This window comes from Aotus nancymaae, unplaced genomic scaffold (genome assembly GCF_030222135.1).
Source record: "Aotus nancymaae isolate 86718 unplaced genomic scaffold, 86718_ANA_hifiasm-v0.15.2.pri h1tg000020l, whole genome shotgun sequence".
NCBI classification, from domain to species: domain Eukaryota; kingdom Metazoa; phylum Chordata; class Mammalia; order Primates; family Aotidae; genus Aotus; species Aotus nancymaae.
Window position 1 is genome coordinate 14,402,942 of NW_026988432.1, and position 16,662 is coordinate 14,419,603.

At 36.5% G+C, this 16,662-nt stretch overlaps 1 protein-coding gene across 1 annotated transcript in view; it reads left to right on the forward strand.

Moving 5' to 3' along the window:
• VPS4B (vacuolar protein sorting 4 homolog B) overlaps positions 1-16,662 on the forward strand; it is a 32,686-nt gene that overhangs the window by 12,653 nt on the left and 3,371 nt on the right. The window contains exons 4-10 of the mRNA XM_012446429.3: positions 1,827-1,894; positions 5,719-5,838; positions 8,560-8,716; positions 9,061-9,209; positions 9,935-10,016; positions 11,911-12,130; positions 16,162-16,302. Of these exons, the coding sequence (XP_012301852.1) occupies positions 1,827-1,894; positions 5,719-5,838; positions 8,560-8,716; positions 9,061-9,209; positions 9,935-10,016; positions 11,911-12,130; positions 16,162-16,302 (937 nt within the window). The remainder of the gene's footprint in view (positions 1-1,826; positions 1,895-5,718; positions 5,839-8,559; positions 8,717-9,060; positions 9,210-9,934; positions 10,017-11,910; positions 12,131-16,161; positions 16,303-16,662) is intronic.

Here is a 16,662-nt window from a genome sequence, read left to right on the forward strand (position 1 = left end):
ACGCAGTGGTGCAGGTTACTTAGATAATACCCTGTGGTTACAAGGAATGAAATGCCTTTTAGGCAGTGCTTTGGGGGCTTCGTGGCTGCTACCATGGACCATTTAGAAGGACATGAGGAATATAAGAACTAGCATTGACTTGCTGCTTCAAACTATGTGGCAGAATTTGAAGGAAATTATAAGCTCAAGCTCAAGGTTTATATTCTCTGTTCAAGATGCAGTTGGGAAACCAGGGAGTTCCTTTGACACCCTAAGAACATTTTATCTTCCTCATCTATAGCATTGACGTAACAAAAATCAGATGATAGTCTGATCTTATGGATTGTTGAATTTCAACTTAGGGTTTTTTATATGAAAGTGAGGACATTAACTGTAAGACAGGGACTCTAAACATGAAATGAAAATATTGGGAAGAATTTAGTTGACCTTGACTGCCCGGGACCTCCAGTTCTCACTGAAACTCCCTGGCCAGCAGAAGCTTCTCTCTTCCCTTGTCCACAGAAGCTCTTCTGGTCTTGCTTGAAAACCGTGTAAGGATCTCTCCTGAGATGATTCCTGTGCTGAATAGCAGTCTTCGTTACAAACAGTAGGACCCTCTTTGGCTAATTTAAGCAAAAAGGGATATATTATAGGGTATTACCTTATAGAAGAGAGGGGCCAGGGAATCAGACTTGGATCACTAGGAGAAATGCCCAGCAGTACCAGGGCTATACCTACTTGTTATTGTCTTAAAAATGATATAAAGCCTTATTTTTGGCTTTATCACTTTTCTACTTAACATTGCATCAGGAACATCTTCAATAAACTATTTCTTTCTTTTTTTTTTTTTTTTTTTGAGACAGAGTTTCGCTCTGTCGCCCAGGCTAGAGTGCAATGGCACGATCTCTGCTCACTGCAACCTCTGCCTCCCGGGTTCAGGCAATTCTCCTGCCTCAGCCTCCCAAGCAGCTGGAACTAGAGGTGTGCCCCACCATGCCCAGCTAATTTTTTATTTTTAGTAGAGATGGGGTTTCACCATATTGGTCAGGCTGGTCTCGAACTCTTGACCTCATGATCCACCCGCCTTGGCCTCCCAAAGTGCTGGGATTACAGGTATGAGCCACCACGCCTGGCCCCAATAAACTATTTCTACATCACTTTTAAATGTTGCAGTATATCCTGTCATATGCTAGTCCCTATAATTAAATAAAAGTTACTTCTCTTTTTCTTCTTTTGCAAACAGGGTGGGTGTGATTATCCTTATGGTCAAATCGTTGAACTTGTTTAAAATTATCTCCTCAAGATAAATTCCTAGATATGAAATGCCTTGATTGACCTACTTGTTCTTTGGGTTGAGTTCATTGTCAGTTTCCTCTATCCTTTAGAACCCCCAGACTAAGGGTTGTGGACCTTTGTACCTTAGACAATTAGTGTTCCAGATTTTTTTCCTCCTAATATGATTTCTTGTTCTAATTTATATCTTGCCCAGTCCTGATGTTTTTACTGTTTGTTGTTTGCAACTCTCCTGTAATTCATCTTGAATCCTTCATGGCGTGATGTGTGGGGCATGCATTTATGAATGAATACATACGTAAATACGTCATGGGAATCTGGAGCTAGTTCCTGACTTCATTTTGGTCTTTTTGTCCTTTCCTATAGATGATTCTCTATTGATGATAATGTGCCTGCTTCCTTTTTATTTACTACATTAAGTAAGCATAATTTTTCATGTAAATGTCTGATTTTGCCACGTAAATTACAAATATTTCAAGTTAATTTTTCCTTCATTTTTGCCTTATTTGATAGCAATGAGTGATCATTTGAATATATTAAATTCTTTTTATTAGGAATGACAGTGATGGGGAAGGAGAATCTGATGATCCTGAAAAAAAGAAACTACAGAATCAACTTCAAGGTTGCTTTAGATTTCATTTTTAAATTTACTATCCTATTAAAAATAACTCAAAGTAAATTGTCTATATGAATGGTTTTTGTTCTCCCTCTATATTTAAATGAGGTTCAAGAACTGGCTTTGGTTCCCAGTAGTCCTGTGTGGTTTTGTTTAGTGTTTTCCTAGGGTTTGCCCTCTAGCATCATGGTTTGGTCTTTTTGGTATAGTAAAAGCTTTGTTGGCTTTATATCTGCCTTTAAAAGGCTCTCAGTCAACTTGCTCTTTCATTTTGTTTATTTGCATTTAGAGAAGGTAACGTTTATACTATTAGCAGACTACAAAATTTGATGGTATTAAAATTTACTACTGTGAGAGGAGTGGAAGAAGTTAGGACTTACACGTGGCTTTTATTGCCATTGCTGTAGCTCGTTAATTGATGGTTTATTTTCTTACCTGCTCTTCTTCATCTGCTTTTCAGTGTTCTGTTTACATTTAAGTCTTTAAGCTTTCTGTGTTTACTTTCCACACCTGTGAAGCCCTTTCATTCTGTTCTCTATAGCATAGTGGCATAATGGAGAGGACATAGGTTTTTGACTCCATTCAGATCTTGATTCTGTTCAAGGGTCTGCCACTTAGAAACTTTCTAATTGTGGGCAAATGACTGAACCTCTCAGAGTCAGAGTACCCCATCTCTAAAACAGAAATGAGCAATAGCTTCCTTTCAGGGTTTTAAGATTAATGACAGTGTAAAAACTACCTAATATATCTGATGAAGTCTAGGGACTCAATAAATGGTAGCTCTGTTTATCTAAAACGGCATCTGTTTGTTGGCTGGCTTCATCAATTGCTGAGATTTAATTATTTTTAGAAATAAATTAACAATTTTTCGGATTGAATTTTTTGCTCACCCATTGGAAGTATGTGTTCTGTTCATTTGAATCTTACCAAATAGAATGCATAACTGGGAAGGATTTCTATTAAATAGGTTCAGCCTTGGTTACTGAATAGTGAAAATACCTACCTTAGCCAAACTTTCAGCCTTGCTATACTAGTGTCTTCCTTTTGGTAGTATTTTTGTCTTTCTTATCCTACTGGGATGTATAGGAAAACACTGTAAGGATAATATGTTGACAGCAGACTAGGTAGTGAGGTTAGAGAACATCTTTAGATGCCAAGAAATTCAGTGGTAGATACAGTCCAAGGGCAAAAACTTGAGTTTACATTGCTGTGTCCCCACCACCTGAAACTGCTGGCACACACTGCACACTCAGTTGGCATTTATTGGGTAACACAGTGGTCTGTGCCAAGAAGCCTTATTCCAGTTGTAAAGCAAGACACTTTGTCTGCTCTATTAGTTTTGGTTTTGCTTCCTTCTCCCTACCTGCCCCAGGTAAAAATCGGTTATATATCTTTAATTTTGAAAAAGATACAATATTTTTCTTTCTTTCTTTTTTTTTTTCCTGAGACAGGGTCTCACTCTGTCGCCCAGCTGGAGTGCAGTGGTGCAGTCACGGCTCACTGCAGTCTCACCCCCGCTGGGCTCAAGGGATTCTCCCGCCTCAGCCCCATTGAGTGGCTGGGAACACAGGCGCACACCACTATGCTGGCTAATTTTTTTTTTTTTTTTTTTAAGAGATGGGGTTTTACCATGTTGCCTGGGCTGCTCTCGAACTCCTGAGCTTAAGTGATTTACCCGCTTCAGCCTCCCAAAGTGCTGGGATTACAATTGTGAGCCACCGCACTTGGCTGATACAACCAATTTTTAATAGGGATTTCTCTAAATTCTCTATCAGTTATGATAAGAGCCAAAAATGTAAATAAATAAATAAATAAAAATACTTAAAACATTTAAATGAGGAAATGTATTTGGAATTTTGGGATGAAATAGAATATGAAAGGAATCCTAGTGTTTTATTTATTTTTCTATTTTATTTTTTTTTGGTTTTTTTTTGAGGTGAAGTTTCGCTCTTGTAGCCCAAGCTGAAGTGCAGTGATGCAGTCTTGGCTCACTGCAACCTCTGCCTTCCGGGTTCAAGTGATTCTCCTGCCTCAGCCTCCCAAGTAGCTGGATTACAGGCGTGCGCAACCACAGTGGGCTAATTTTTGTACTTTTAGTAGGGACGGGGTTTCACCATGTTGGCCAGGCAGGTCTCCAATTCCTGACCTCAGGTGATCCACCTGCCTCGGCCTCCCAAAGTGCTGGGATTACACAGGTGTGAGCCACCGTATACTGCCAGGCTTTTATATTTAAATACCCTTTTTTACCCCCCTATTTTTTAATTTAATGATTTGCTGCTAGATTTCATACTATTACATCTTTTTTGAATTTTTCCTCTTTTTTTGAACAGTATTTTTAATCTTTTACTTTCATTTTAGATTATGATATTAAGTGTGTATTTGTTAAAATTAAAAATCAGTTTGTGATTTGAGTTTTCTGTTAGCTAATTTTATTCAGTGAATTTTTTGTGATTAAATAATATGCTAGTGTAATAAATAGTATAGTCAAAGTCTGGATACGTTTATATCATTGGAAGGACATTCCATTTGTTTTGTTTGCATTTTTCAGTAATCACATCTCCGCTTTTTGAAAACTATATCTAGTATGAGATTGTTTATCAGTAAACATTCCAAAGTCAACTTTTAACTTAAAAATATTAGTTATATATGACAACAATTCATGACATATTTTAAATTTGTAGCAAAAATCTTGAGTTAGCCAGATGGTGTACATATGTGAAGTAAGTTTACTTTTGTTTAACTGACACAAAATCCTAGGATTACTAATCTTAATGAAACATAAAAAAGACAAAGTGAATTTACTTTCTTCGAACTTTAGGAATACAAAATGTTTGTGGTTTTGTTTGATTTAAATCTAGTATCTAAAGATTTCCATAATTTAGGGAAGTAAGTTGCTGAGTCTTAGAACAACAGATTATCTTTCCGAATGAGAAGAAACAATCAGTAGACTTGATTTCATATAGTAATAGATTGTATAAGTGGTGATGTTTTGTTATACTTAAGACAACTAGATGTCACCTTAGAACAGGCTGCTTCATAGTTTATAGTGGAACAATTTCCATATTCTAGAAAATTATCCTTCTTGGACTCTTACTGCAACAATTGCTGTGGCTTTTGAATATACTACATTCAGAAGCTAAATCTTCCCTGTAAGGTAACTTTGTTAAATAACAAAAATTGTAAATAAATCTATTTAGAAGCCAAATAGAAACTCTGACAAATCTTAGGAAAGTATTGCAAATCTAAAGGGGTATACTTTCTCTCTGTCCCATCACCTGCTTCCATTTTTCCCTTAACCTCTCTCCGTTTTCTTCTCCCTTCTGTCTGCCTGCCTATCTTGAGTTAAATTTCTTAAGCATATTTTTTTTTCAGTGGTTGAGAGGATTAGATGACCTTTTCTTTTGGTTAACAGGAGAGATGGTAGAACAAGTACTTTTGACACTCCAAAATCAGTGTATTCAAATATAACCACCTTATGGAACATTTGGTGCTTTTCACAACCCTCTAATATTCATTATGTCATTTGATTTTTGCACCAACCTATCTAAGTAGTTTGGGCAAATGATATTATTTTCATTTCACAAATAAGGAAGCTGCAACAGAAGGGTAAAGCAACATGCCCCAGGTTATCTAGCCATCCACCTGATTCCCAGTCCTACTGACTGCTCCCTAATACCTGCTTCCTCCTCACATTATTTCAAAAAGGTGGTTAGTCCGTAAAACTTTCCCAGACAATTTTATAATGCATTTATTCAACATCACTATTTCATGTTGTCTTCTAACCTTGGTGAAATAGTCTTTCTTAATTTAAAGATAACAATTTTTTGTAGGTGCCATTGTTATAGAACGACCAAATGTGAAATGGAATGATGTTGCTGGACTTGAAGGAGCCAAAGAAGCACTTAAAGAAGCTGTGATACTGCCTATTAAATTTCCTCATCTTTTTACAGGTGAGATGACTTTTAAATAATTTTATTTCATGATTTTTTAAAAGTTCATTGATGACTGAGGTGAAACATTGTCATTCTTGTCACTAATGAATTATCTTAAATCAATTGTGACTGTTAAAAGGTGGTGATATATCTTTACACAAAGATGTTTTATTTCTTATACATATCCATATTTGCAGTGTATATATATTGTAAAACAACCTAAATATCAACCAGTAGGGTAATTCACCAACATGCAGTGGAATACTATGTACTCAGTAAAACAGAATGTGTACATTAATAAATTGAAATCTGCATTGTATTTTATTGAAGAATGTCCATATCTATTGGAAAGATCAAAAAACAAGTTATAACCTGTATAGTATGATGCCATTTTTGTTAAATGTGTATGCTGAGAAGTAAGTATAGATGGGGGTTGACATAGAAATACTAATGTATGCCTAGGAATAAGATTATAGAAAATTTTTACTTTTGACTTTCATCTGAATTTTTTGCAATGGTTACATATTAATTTTTAAAGAGTATTTCCATTTCTTGAAAAGAGGAATAAGAATCACTTAACAGTTTCAGAGGAAGTGCATATCCTCTAGTAGCAAGAGGACATTTCATTATCACTATGAAGAGAATATTGCTGACCTACCATCTGGAGAAACTTACAAGTTCTAGTTCCAGCAGTAAGTGATATGCCTGTGCTAAACCACTCCTTTATATTATCCTTTGTCTGACTGATAGCCTGTGTCTGTAATATGGCCACACCCACAATCTGACAGTCAGACAGAGGTTTTTCTTTTTGTAAACATATTGGTTATGTCAACAGCAAATCTGTAATGTTGGCCTCAGACTGAACAGTCCAGACAGTCATATTGTATAGAGCAGTGATGAAGAGCAAAGAGCTTGTAGGCCACGCACTGTCTACCTAGCTTCAAGGTGCAGTTTACTACCTAACTTCAGGAATATGAAACTAACAGCGTAAAAGTTGACATCATAATCCTATAAAAACACAAAAATATGGTTAAACTCATGGTATATTACTTGTACCAGTTTTTCTCAAACATGAGTCATTTATGTATCATCTTCATGAATTTTTCCATGTATGTGTACCATTACTAATTTTTAATGTTTTTCTTTGCTTAATTTTTAGAACAGCATTTTTATTAGAGTATAGCATAAATATACAGAGACATGCAGGAGCCCCTGGATGTTGGGGTTCCCTAATTATCACAAAGCAAGCATGCCAGTATCATCAAGCAGATCCAGAAATAACAGCATTGCCAGGGACCCAGCAGGTGCCTTCTGCTTCATTCCTCCCCAGAGGTCATCTCTCTCCCGACTTCTAACACCAGAGATTATTTTGCCTGTATCGGAACTTTAAATCATCTCACATATTTTTACTTAGTGATGTTATAGAACAGACTGCTTTGTGCCTATTATAAGTGGGAAAAAAAAGTTTTTCTAATATACTCTATATAATTATTTAAATAAAAAGTATATACCATTTAAAAGTGTTTCATGTTATACCAGTGGTATATGTACCACACTCAGAACACTGGTAAATATATACGTTTAAAATAGGAAAATGAAATTCAAATAATAGTTGCTTTCATAACAGTAAGTGAACAGTATTAGTCATCTGCATATCATTCTTTTGCACATACTGTGTACACATCCATAGTTTGCACCTAGCAGGATTTGTTTTTGTTTGTTTGTTTGTTTGAGGTGGAGTTTTGCTCTTGTTGTCCAGGCTAGAGTGCAGTGGCACAGTATTGGCTCACTGCAACCTCTGCCTCCCAGGTTCAAGCGGTTCTCCTGCCTCGGCCTCCCAGGTAGCTGGGATTACAAGCATCTGCCACCACACCCAGCTAATTTTTTTATTTTCATTAGAGACGGGGTTTCACCATGTTGGCCAGGCTGGTCCCAAGCTCCTGACCTTGTGATCTCCCCACCTCGGCCTCCCAAAGTGCTGGGATTACAGACATGAGCCACTGCACCTGGCTGCAGTTTTTTAAATGTGTGTTTGATAGTTTACTGCCAGCTGTAACCCAGACTGTTTTATTTTAGGTAGGATTATCATTGCTCATTAGCAAAATTGAGGCACAAAGAGTTGATGTATTTACTGGTTATATTTTGGCAAAACTAGGATTTAAGGTAGTATCACCTTACTGTTACCCAGCCATGAAACTGCTACCTATATAACATTAACCTGTGCTTTCCTTTGGAATCAAGAATTTAGCAGAAACTCACAAGTTATCCAAACTTTGTTAGCTCACTCTTCCCAAGGTCATAAATATTGAAAGAAAATCTCTTCTAGCTGCCCATTTTTTATGGATATAGGTTTTGTACAGTATTTCTGGTATCAAGCCGTGCATACAGTAGATGATCAGGAAGTACCTTTTAACTGAACTCTTCCCCTACTAGACTCCATGCAGGGCAGAAATCTTTTTGCCTGTGCACATGCCATGGTTTTCATACATATTGGTTGAATAAATAAGTGAGCAAACAAATGTACTTCCTGTTAGAAGGCTTATGTTATCTAAGTATATTTTTGATAAAGTAGTCACTAGAAGAAACAAAATATATGATTTATTTTTTAAATATTGTTTTAATTCTTATAGCTTTAGAGTGAAAATCTTTTCAGAGTATTCTTCGGTATGGATGATGTCAGAGGTAACTGCAATTAAGTGTTGAAATTCTCATGCTGTTTTTTCCAAATGTAAATTTTAGGCAAGAGAACACCTTGGAGGGGAATCCTATTATTTGGGCCACCTGGAACAGGAAAGTCCTACTTAGCCAAAGCTGTAGCAACAGAAGCCAACAACTCAACATTTTTTTCAATATCTTCCTCTGATCTTGTTTCTAAGTGGCTAGGTGAAAGTGAAAAGTAAGTCGTAAATCAGTTTTTTAAAGTTTTTTCTTTGCCTGTAATCACTGTATCAGTCCTTAATAGATTTCTTACATTATTCATGGATAGTCAGAGAAGTGATGTACTATAGGTACTCACTTCTCTGTCAAATCAGTCTCTAATCTGGACTTTATTTTGTGAGAAAAGATAGCATATATGTACAAACTACTAAATCATAAAGTAAATTATCCAGTTGTAGCATTCTTATTTTCTGTACCTGAAACATGATTAGGCTTTTTAATCTATGGAGTTCTTGTAATATTAGTATATTGCTTTGATCTTTTACTATTTTTTAGAGCCTTAAAGTTTGTATTTATTTTTAGACTGGTTAAGAATTTATTCCAACTTGCCAGAGAGAACAAGCCCTCTATTATCTTCATTGATGAAATTGATTCTCTGTGTGGTTCAAGAAGTGAAAATGAAAGTGAAGCTGCACGTAGAATTAAGACGGAGTTCCTAGTGCAAATGCAAGGTAGTGTTTCTGATTTTTTTTGTTTGTTTTTTTTTCCTCGAGACAGAGTCTTACTCTGTCTGCCATCCAGGCTGGAGTGCAGTGGTGCAATCTCGGCTCACTGCAACCTCCGCCTCCTGGGTTCAAGCGATTCTCCTGCCTCAGTCCCCTTAGTAGCTGGGATTATGGGGGCACGCACCATCATGCCCTGCTAATTTAATGTTACTGATTTTTAAAGTCATTTTTTAAATTTTATAACAATGAAAAATTCAAGGAGAATTTCTCCATTCTAACAAACTGTTTCATTTTGCCATGTTTCATTCTGATTGCCTTCCATATACATACGTAATTTTTACCCACTTGTAATTATCTTGTAGGACTCATTGACATAAATAATAAAGAGATTTAATATATTCATTTATAATGTACAAGGAACAACATCAGTAAACTCTATATGTAGACTTCAAATGAAATCTTTCAAGAAATATTTTGAAATGAATGTTAATAGTATTTGTCCACAATCTAGGAGATTTGATACTTACATTTGCATCATATTGGATCATAATATATTTGGATTATATTGCTGTAAGGTGATATTTGATTAAATAGTTTTCTTTTCCAAAGACAGACTCTCAAAATGAGGTACTTTAATGATAAAGCACCACATTTCTTAACAGAATATATGGAAGAGGTTTAAAGAACACCAAAATGACAAATTAATTAAAACAATACCTATTTTAATGCAGGGGTTGGTGTAGACAATGATGGAATTTTGGTTCTGGGAGCTACAAATATACCTTGGGTTCTGGATTCTGCCATTAGGCGAAGGTAGGATAATATAGTAAATATCTTATTTCTCACTGCAGATGTAACAAGTAGATAATTATCTTTGTCTTGTGAGGAGGCATTCTAACAGTTTTTCAAAATATTTGTAATGTGCTGTAACCCTGTTGCTCGCCTACTCTGAGGGGGAGAGGCGTGATCATTTGCTTGTTTCCCTACTTTATCAAAGATAGCAAGATTTTGACATACTTCAGTCTTTCAAATTAGAAAATATATTACCTAATATTTATCTTTTGTTCTGATTAAGCTTCGTGGGTACTGGTGCTTTAGAAATTTACAAACATAGTTTGATAATTCAGTAAAAACCATTCATATAAAATTTAAGCAAAATGGCAATTCTATAAGTCAAAATAAGATAACCAGATAGGTTTTTTTGTTTTTTTTTTTGTTGTTTTTACGGAGTCTCGCTCTGTTGCCAGGCTGGCGTGCAGTGGCACGATCTTGGCTCAATGCAACCTCTGCTTCCTGGGTTCAAGCGCTTCTCCTGCCTCAGCCTCCCAAGTAGGGACTACAAGCACACGCCACCACACCCAGCTAATTTTTGTATTTTTAGTAGAAGATGGGGTTTCACCATGTTGGCCATGATGGTCTCCATCTCTTGACCTTGTGATCTACCCACCTTGGCCTCCCAAAATGCTGGGATTACAGGTGTGAGCCACTGCACCTGGCCAAGATTTTTTTTTTTTTAAGTAAAAAATTTAGGTCAGGCCGGGCACAGTGGCTCACACCTGTAATCCCAGCACTTTGGGAAGCTGAGGCAGGCAGATTGCCTGAGCTCAGGAATTTGAAACCACCCTGGGCAACATGGTGAAACCCCATCTCTACTAAAATACAAAAAAATTACCTGGGCATAGTGGTGCACACCTGTAGTCCCAGCTACTTGGAAGCTGAGGCGGGAGAACTGCTTGAGCACAGGAGGCGGAGGTTACAGTGAGCCAAGATTGTGCCACTGCACTCCAGCTTGGGCAACAGAGTGAGATGCCATCTCAAAAAAAAAGAAAAAAGAATATATATATATGACTTCAGCTCTAGGAAAGGTATACGGACTCTTTTTCACTCTTCACAGTTCCTTATTACATTCATTTATTTTTTATGGTAAAAATTAGCACTTCCGCTTTTGCCACTTTTATGCCATTCACTTGATGATCTGCCAGCATGCTAGCTTACCATTCAGTACCGAGAAAGGAAAGGCTGTATTTGAAAAAATGGCCTTATTCTGCACCCATGTCTAGAGACAATGGAAACTTTAAATTCTTTTCATTGCCACAGAGAGTTACCTGGAGGAAAAACAATGTGTTTGGACCACTTAAATTATCCCTCATCCCTGCTTCTCTATCTCCAAATACTGAAATTCTAAGAAGGCAAGCAAAATTACTGTTAATGAAACGTAGTGTTTATTCTTTATAATATAGGATTGTTTATTCTGGATGTATTCATTCAAATCGACATTTTGTGTAATAAATATATATCCTATGAGGTTATGAGTTAATTATATTTTGAATGTAGATAATTGCTGTGTCATCTCTACTCCTATTTTATATTGTTAATCATTAGTCCCTTGATTAAGAATTCAGAGTACAATTTTGTGGGAAACTATAATCCTGTAGGACATGTCTTTTTATTTCATGAATTCCAGATATATGAACACTGCGGCCAGAATAACCCAAAAATCATGTAAGAAAGACTCAACCACTCCAAACTGGCTTACAGGCTATTTTGATTTTATTTGTTTTTAATGTGTTCTGGATTCTCTCCCCTTATCTAACCTCAACATATATATTTAACTTTGGCACATGCAGGCCCACTTAATATCTGTTTCTTCTTGCAAATATTCTGATTTTCAATTAAAATATATTCTTGATGTAATTTCTCTTTCAAGATTTGAGAAACGAATTTATATTCCTTTGCCTGAACCCCATGCCCGAGCAGCAATGTTTAAACTGCACCTGGGGACCACTCAGAACAGTCTAACAGAAGCAGACTTTCGGGAACTCGGGAAGAAAACAGATGGATATTCAGGGGCAGATATAAGTATCATTGTACGTGATGCACTTATGCAGCCTGTTAGAAAAGTACAGTCAGCTACTCATTTTAAAAAGGTAAGTCGCTTTTAATAATATGACTAAGTCACATATGTATGTTTTATCATATACCACAGGAAGATTTTTTAAGTTACAAGCTTGAATTAAAATCTGAATTTGAAGTCTGGCACCATTTACTTGTTATACCTCCTTGAGCAAATTCTATTACTTCTTTAAGCCTCATTTTTATCATCTTTAAATGGGGATGATAATGCTATTTTGAAGTCCTTTCTGATAATGAAGTGATGTAATACTCATCCACCCTTCTTCAGCCATTTAATTACCGAAATACTGTTAAGTTTATGCCACAGCCATTATGTTTTCTCTTAAATTCTCTTTGCCATTTAGAAACTATACATGTATGGGAACTCAGTCCTTTCCTACTCAGAATTTATCACTCAGTTCTGCATATTACTGCCAGGATGAGCTCACATGACGCTGAAGCCAGGTCCTTGTTAGTGGGATGAAGGTGACACAGCCAGATGAGTTTCATCTCTATGGCTGGGGATCACCAGCTGCAGCAGATCTCTCTGCAGCTCCATCCTTTACTCCTTTTAAAGCTGATTATTTCAATTAACAAGAACAAGGTTCCCTGTTTATTTTTTGCATGTACTAGTATTTTATGTCTAAAATATTAATCTGGGCTTGGAGGTAGATCAGAAAGTAGAGCAGTCAAAAAAGACAAAAATCCCTAACCTCATGCAGCTAAAATTTAGCAAGTAAAGACAGACAGTATAAATACACCTAGCAAGGTGAGAGCCTATATTTCTTCATACCTACACCAATTCTGAGATAATATTTAAAGTCAATCATTGTGAAACAGACCCCCCAAGTTGATGCAGACTTATTGCCATCTAAATGTTTGCATGTGACTAGGTCACAAAGATTCTTTTTCTGGATATTGTTAAAACTTATACGTAAGTTATGCATGATAAAATGGCATTGATTCTGCATTACCATATTATTTTGTACTTAGATTTGACAGCATTTTTGTTGAAAGAGACAGATTTAGTAGTTTCATACTAAAGTTCCAAATATTACAGAAGTTTCTCAGCTATAGAAAAACTTCTGAGAATTTTTTTTTTTTTTTTTTTTTTTTGCAGAGTCCCGTGGAAGGCTTGTTTTTTTTTTTTTTTTTTTTTAGAGAAAGAGAGAGAGAGAATAGGAAGGAGAAAAAAGGAAGAGAAAGAGAGAGAGAGAATGGGGAGGAGGGAGAAGGAAAAGAAAGAGGGAGAGAGAATGGGAGTATTGCTTTCTTGCCCAGGCTAGAATGCAATTTAGTAATGGGTATTGAAAACCTCTTTTATACTGATAATTATACTTAATGATGTAGTCAGGAAGGAATAAGGAAAGAAGATAACAAACAAACAGCCAACCAATATTTAATTTAAACCTATGAAATGCTATGCGATTACTGAGGAGTGATTTACTTCCAATTATATAGTCACCTTTGGAATAGGTGTGAGGTGGTAATGTATGTTTTGTGTATTTGAAGTGGAGAGTACTATAAATATTTATTAAGTTTACTTGTTCCGGGTCTGAGTTCAAGTTCTGAATATCCTTGTTAATTTTCTATCTCGTTGATCTATAGAATCGTTAGCTCTTCTTGTTGCATTGATCCTTTTGCCATTATGTAATGTCATTCCTCGCCTCTTTTGATCTTTGTTGCTTTAAAGTCTACTTTATCAGAGGTGAGAATTGCATCTCCTGCTTTTTGTTTATTAGTTTATTTTTACTCTCTGTTCAATTGGTAAATCTTCTTCCTTCTCTCTGAGTCTTTGTGTATTGTTTCATGTAAGATGGGCCCGGATGCAGCATACCGATGGGTTTTGGCTTTTTATCCAATTAAAATATATATAAGTTTAATACCAGCATTTGATGCTAGCTGGCTGTTTTGCCCATTAGTTGATGTGAATTTTTTATTGTGTTAAAGTTCTTTGCTTTTTGATATATTTTTGGAAAGGCTGATATTGGTTGTTCCTTTATATGTATAGTGCTTCTTTCAGAAGCTCTTGTAAAGCAGGCCTGGTGGTGGTGAACTCTCTAAGTACTTGTTTGTTCGCAAAAGATTTAATTTTTCCTTCGCACATAAAGCTTAGTTTGGCTGGATAGGAAATTCTGGGTTGAAAATTCTTTTCTTTAAGGATGTTAAATATTGGTCCCCACTCTTTTCTGGCTTGTAGGGTTTCTGCTGAGAGATCTGCTGTAAGTCTGATAGGTTTCCCTTTATGGGTAACCTGAACTTTCTCTCTAGCTGCCCTTAGTATTTTCTCCTTCATTTCAACCCTAATAAATCTGGCAATTATGTGCCTTGGGGTTGGTCTTCTTGAAGAATATCTTTGTGGTGTTCTCTGTATTACCTGGAGTTGAATATTACCCTGCCTTGCCAGGTTGGGAAAATTTTCCTGAATGATATCCTGAAGAGTATTTTCCAACTTAGATTCATTCTCTTCATCACATTCAGGTACACCTATCAAACGTAAATTAGGTCTTTTCACATAGTCCCATATTTCCTGGAGACTTTGCTCATTCCTTTTCATCCTTTTTTCTGCATTCTTGTCTTCTCGTTTCATTTCACTGAGCTGGTCCTCGACTTCTGATATCCTTCCTTCTGCTTGATCAATTCGACTGTTTAAACTTGTGCATGCTTCGCGAAGTTCTCGTGTTGTGTTTTTCAGCTCCATCAATTCACTTATATTCTTCTCTAAATTGTCCATTCTCATTAACATTTCGTCAAACCTTTTTTCAAGGTTCTTAGTTTCTTTGCATTGGGTTAGAATAAGTTCTTTTAATTCACAGAAGTTTCTTATCACCCACGTTTGGAAACCTGCTTCTGTTATTGGAACACCCGTGTAATCTATTAAGCCTTGTTCCGTTACTGATGAGGAATTGCAATCCCCTGTAGAGGGAGAGGCATTCTGATTTTGAGTATTCTCTACCTTTTTACGCTGGTTTCTTCCCTTCATTATATATTTGTCCGTCTGTCGTCTTTATAATTACCGACTTTCTAACTGGGTCTCTGACGTCCAACTTGTTGATTCCCTGCGCCGAAGTCTGAGCAATCCACTGAGCCGGCCAAAACAGCGGTGTTAAGATTGATGGTGCTTTTCTGCCCGGGAATATCCGGACTCTGCACCAAGAACTGGCGTGCTAAGGCACCAGCAAAACCGCCACGCCGGCCACAAGAGTCGCCCTGGCGACCCGTGGGGCTCCTCCACTGGGAATCTCGTGGTCCGTGAGCAATTAATATTCGTCTGAAAGTGTGGCGTCCTCTCGTTCTTTGCGCTTTCACTGGGAGGTACGTGCCCGAGCTGCTAATCATCAGCCATCTTGGATCTCTCTCCCGAGAATTTTTTAATGTATCTGTTTTTGGTCTCTAACATTACTACCATTTACTAAGCACTAGAGGGGAAAAAGAGAACGCTTAGCCACAGTTAACTATTTCTTTTTTTTTTTTTTAACTCATCTTCTATGATCAAGTAAGTAGTTTATTGTAGGAAATTTCAAAACATAGAAAAGCATCGGGAAAAGAACTAAAAGCGGCCTGGTGTGCTGGCTCACGCATGTAATCCAAGCACTTTGGGAGGCCAAGGCAGGCAGATCACGAGGTCAGGAGATCAAGACCATCCTGGCCAACATGGTGAAGCCTTGTCTTTCCTAAAAATATAAAAAAATTAGCTGGGTGTGGTGGCAAGTGCCTGTAATCCCAGCTACTCGGGAGACTGAGACATGAGAATCACTTGACCCCATGAAGTGGAGGTTGTAGTGGGTGGAGGTTGCAGTGAGCCGAGATTGTGCCACTGTACTCCAGCCTAGGTGACAGAGCGAGACTCCTTCTCAAAATAAAAACAAAAAACTAAAAGCAACCAAAATCTATCCCTTTACCCAGGGATAACTACTTTTTGTTGTATATTCTTAACATTTTTTCAGAAAATAAACATTCTAATAAAACATACAAGACTATTATACATTTTAACTTTCCTGATAATGGATTAAATTTTAATGTTCAATTTGTTTAAATAAATATTTCAGATTACTGTTTATTTCAGGTTCGCGGACCTTCCCGAGCTGATCCTAACTATATCGTAGATGATCTGCTAACACCATGCTCTCCAGGTGACCCTGGTGCCATTGAAATGACATGGATGGATGTTCCTGGAGATAAACTTTTGGAGCCAGTTGTTTCTATGGTTTGAAATTTTGTTTTTAAGAAAAATTTTAAAACATTGTACTTTATAATTTTCAGTTGTTTAAGATTTGCTGGGAAATCTTAGTATAAACAGGTGTATTTTACTTTATACTGCTGACTCACATTAAAAATGATAAAGTTAATTGAAATTAAAATATAAAAAATCATTATTTTTAGGTGATTTTCTTGGGCTTTGAGGAAACTTGAAGTGAAAAAACTAATTTTTAAAGCACAAGTTTCTGACTTTACAGTTCTTATGGCTAGAATATCTCCACAATGCTCATACATAATATAATTATTGTCAACACCTAACTAAAAGTAGGATTTGTGAAAATTTTTTTCCCTTCATCTCAGGTTTTTA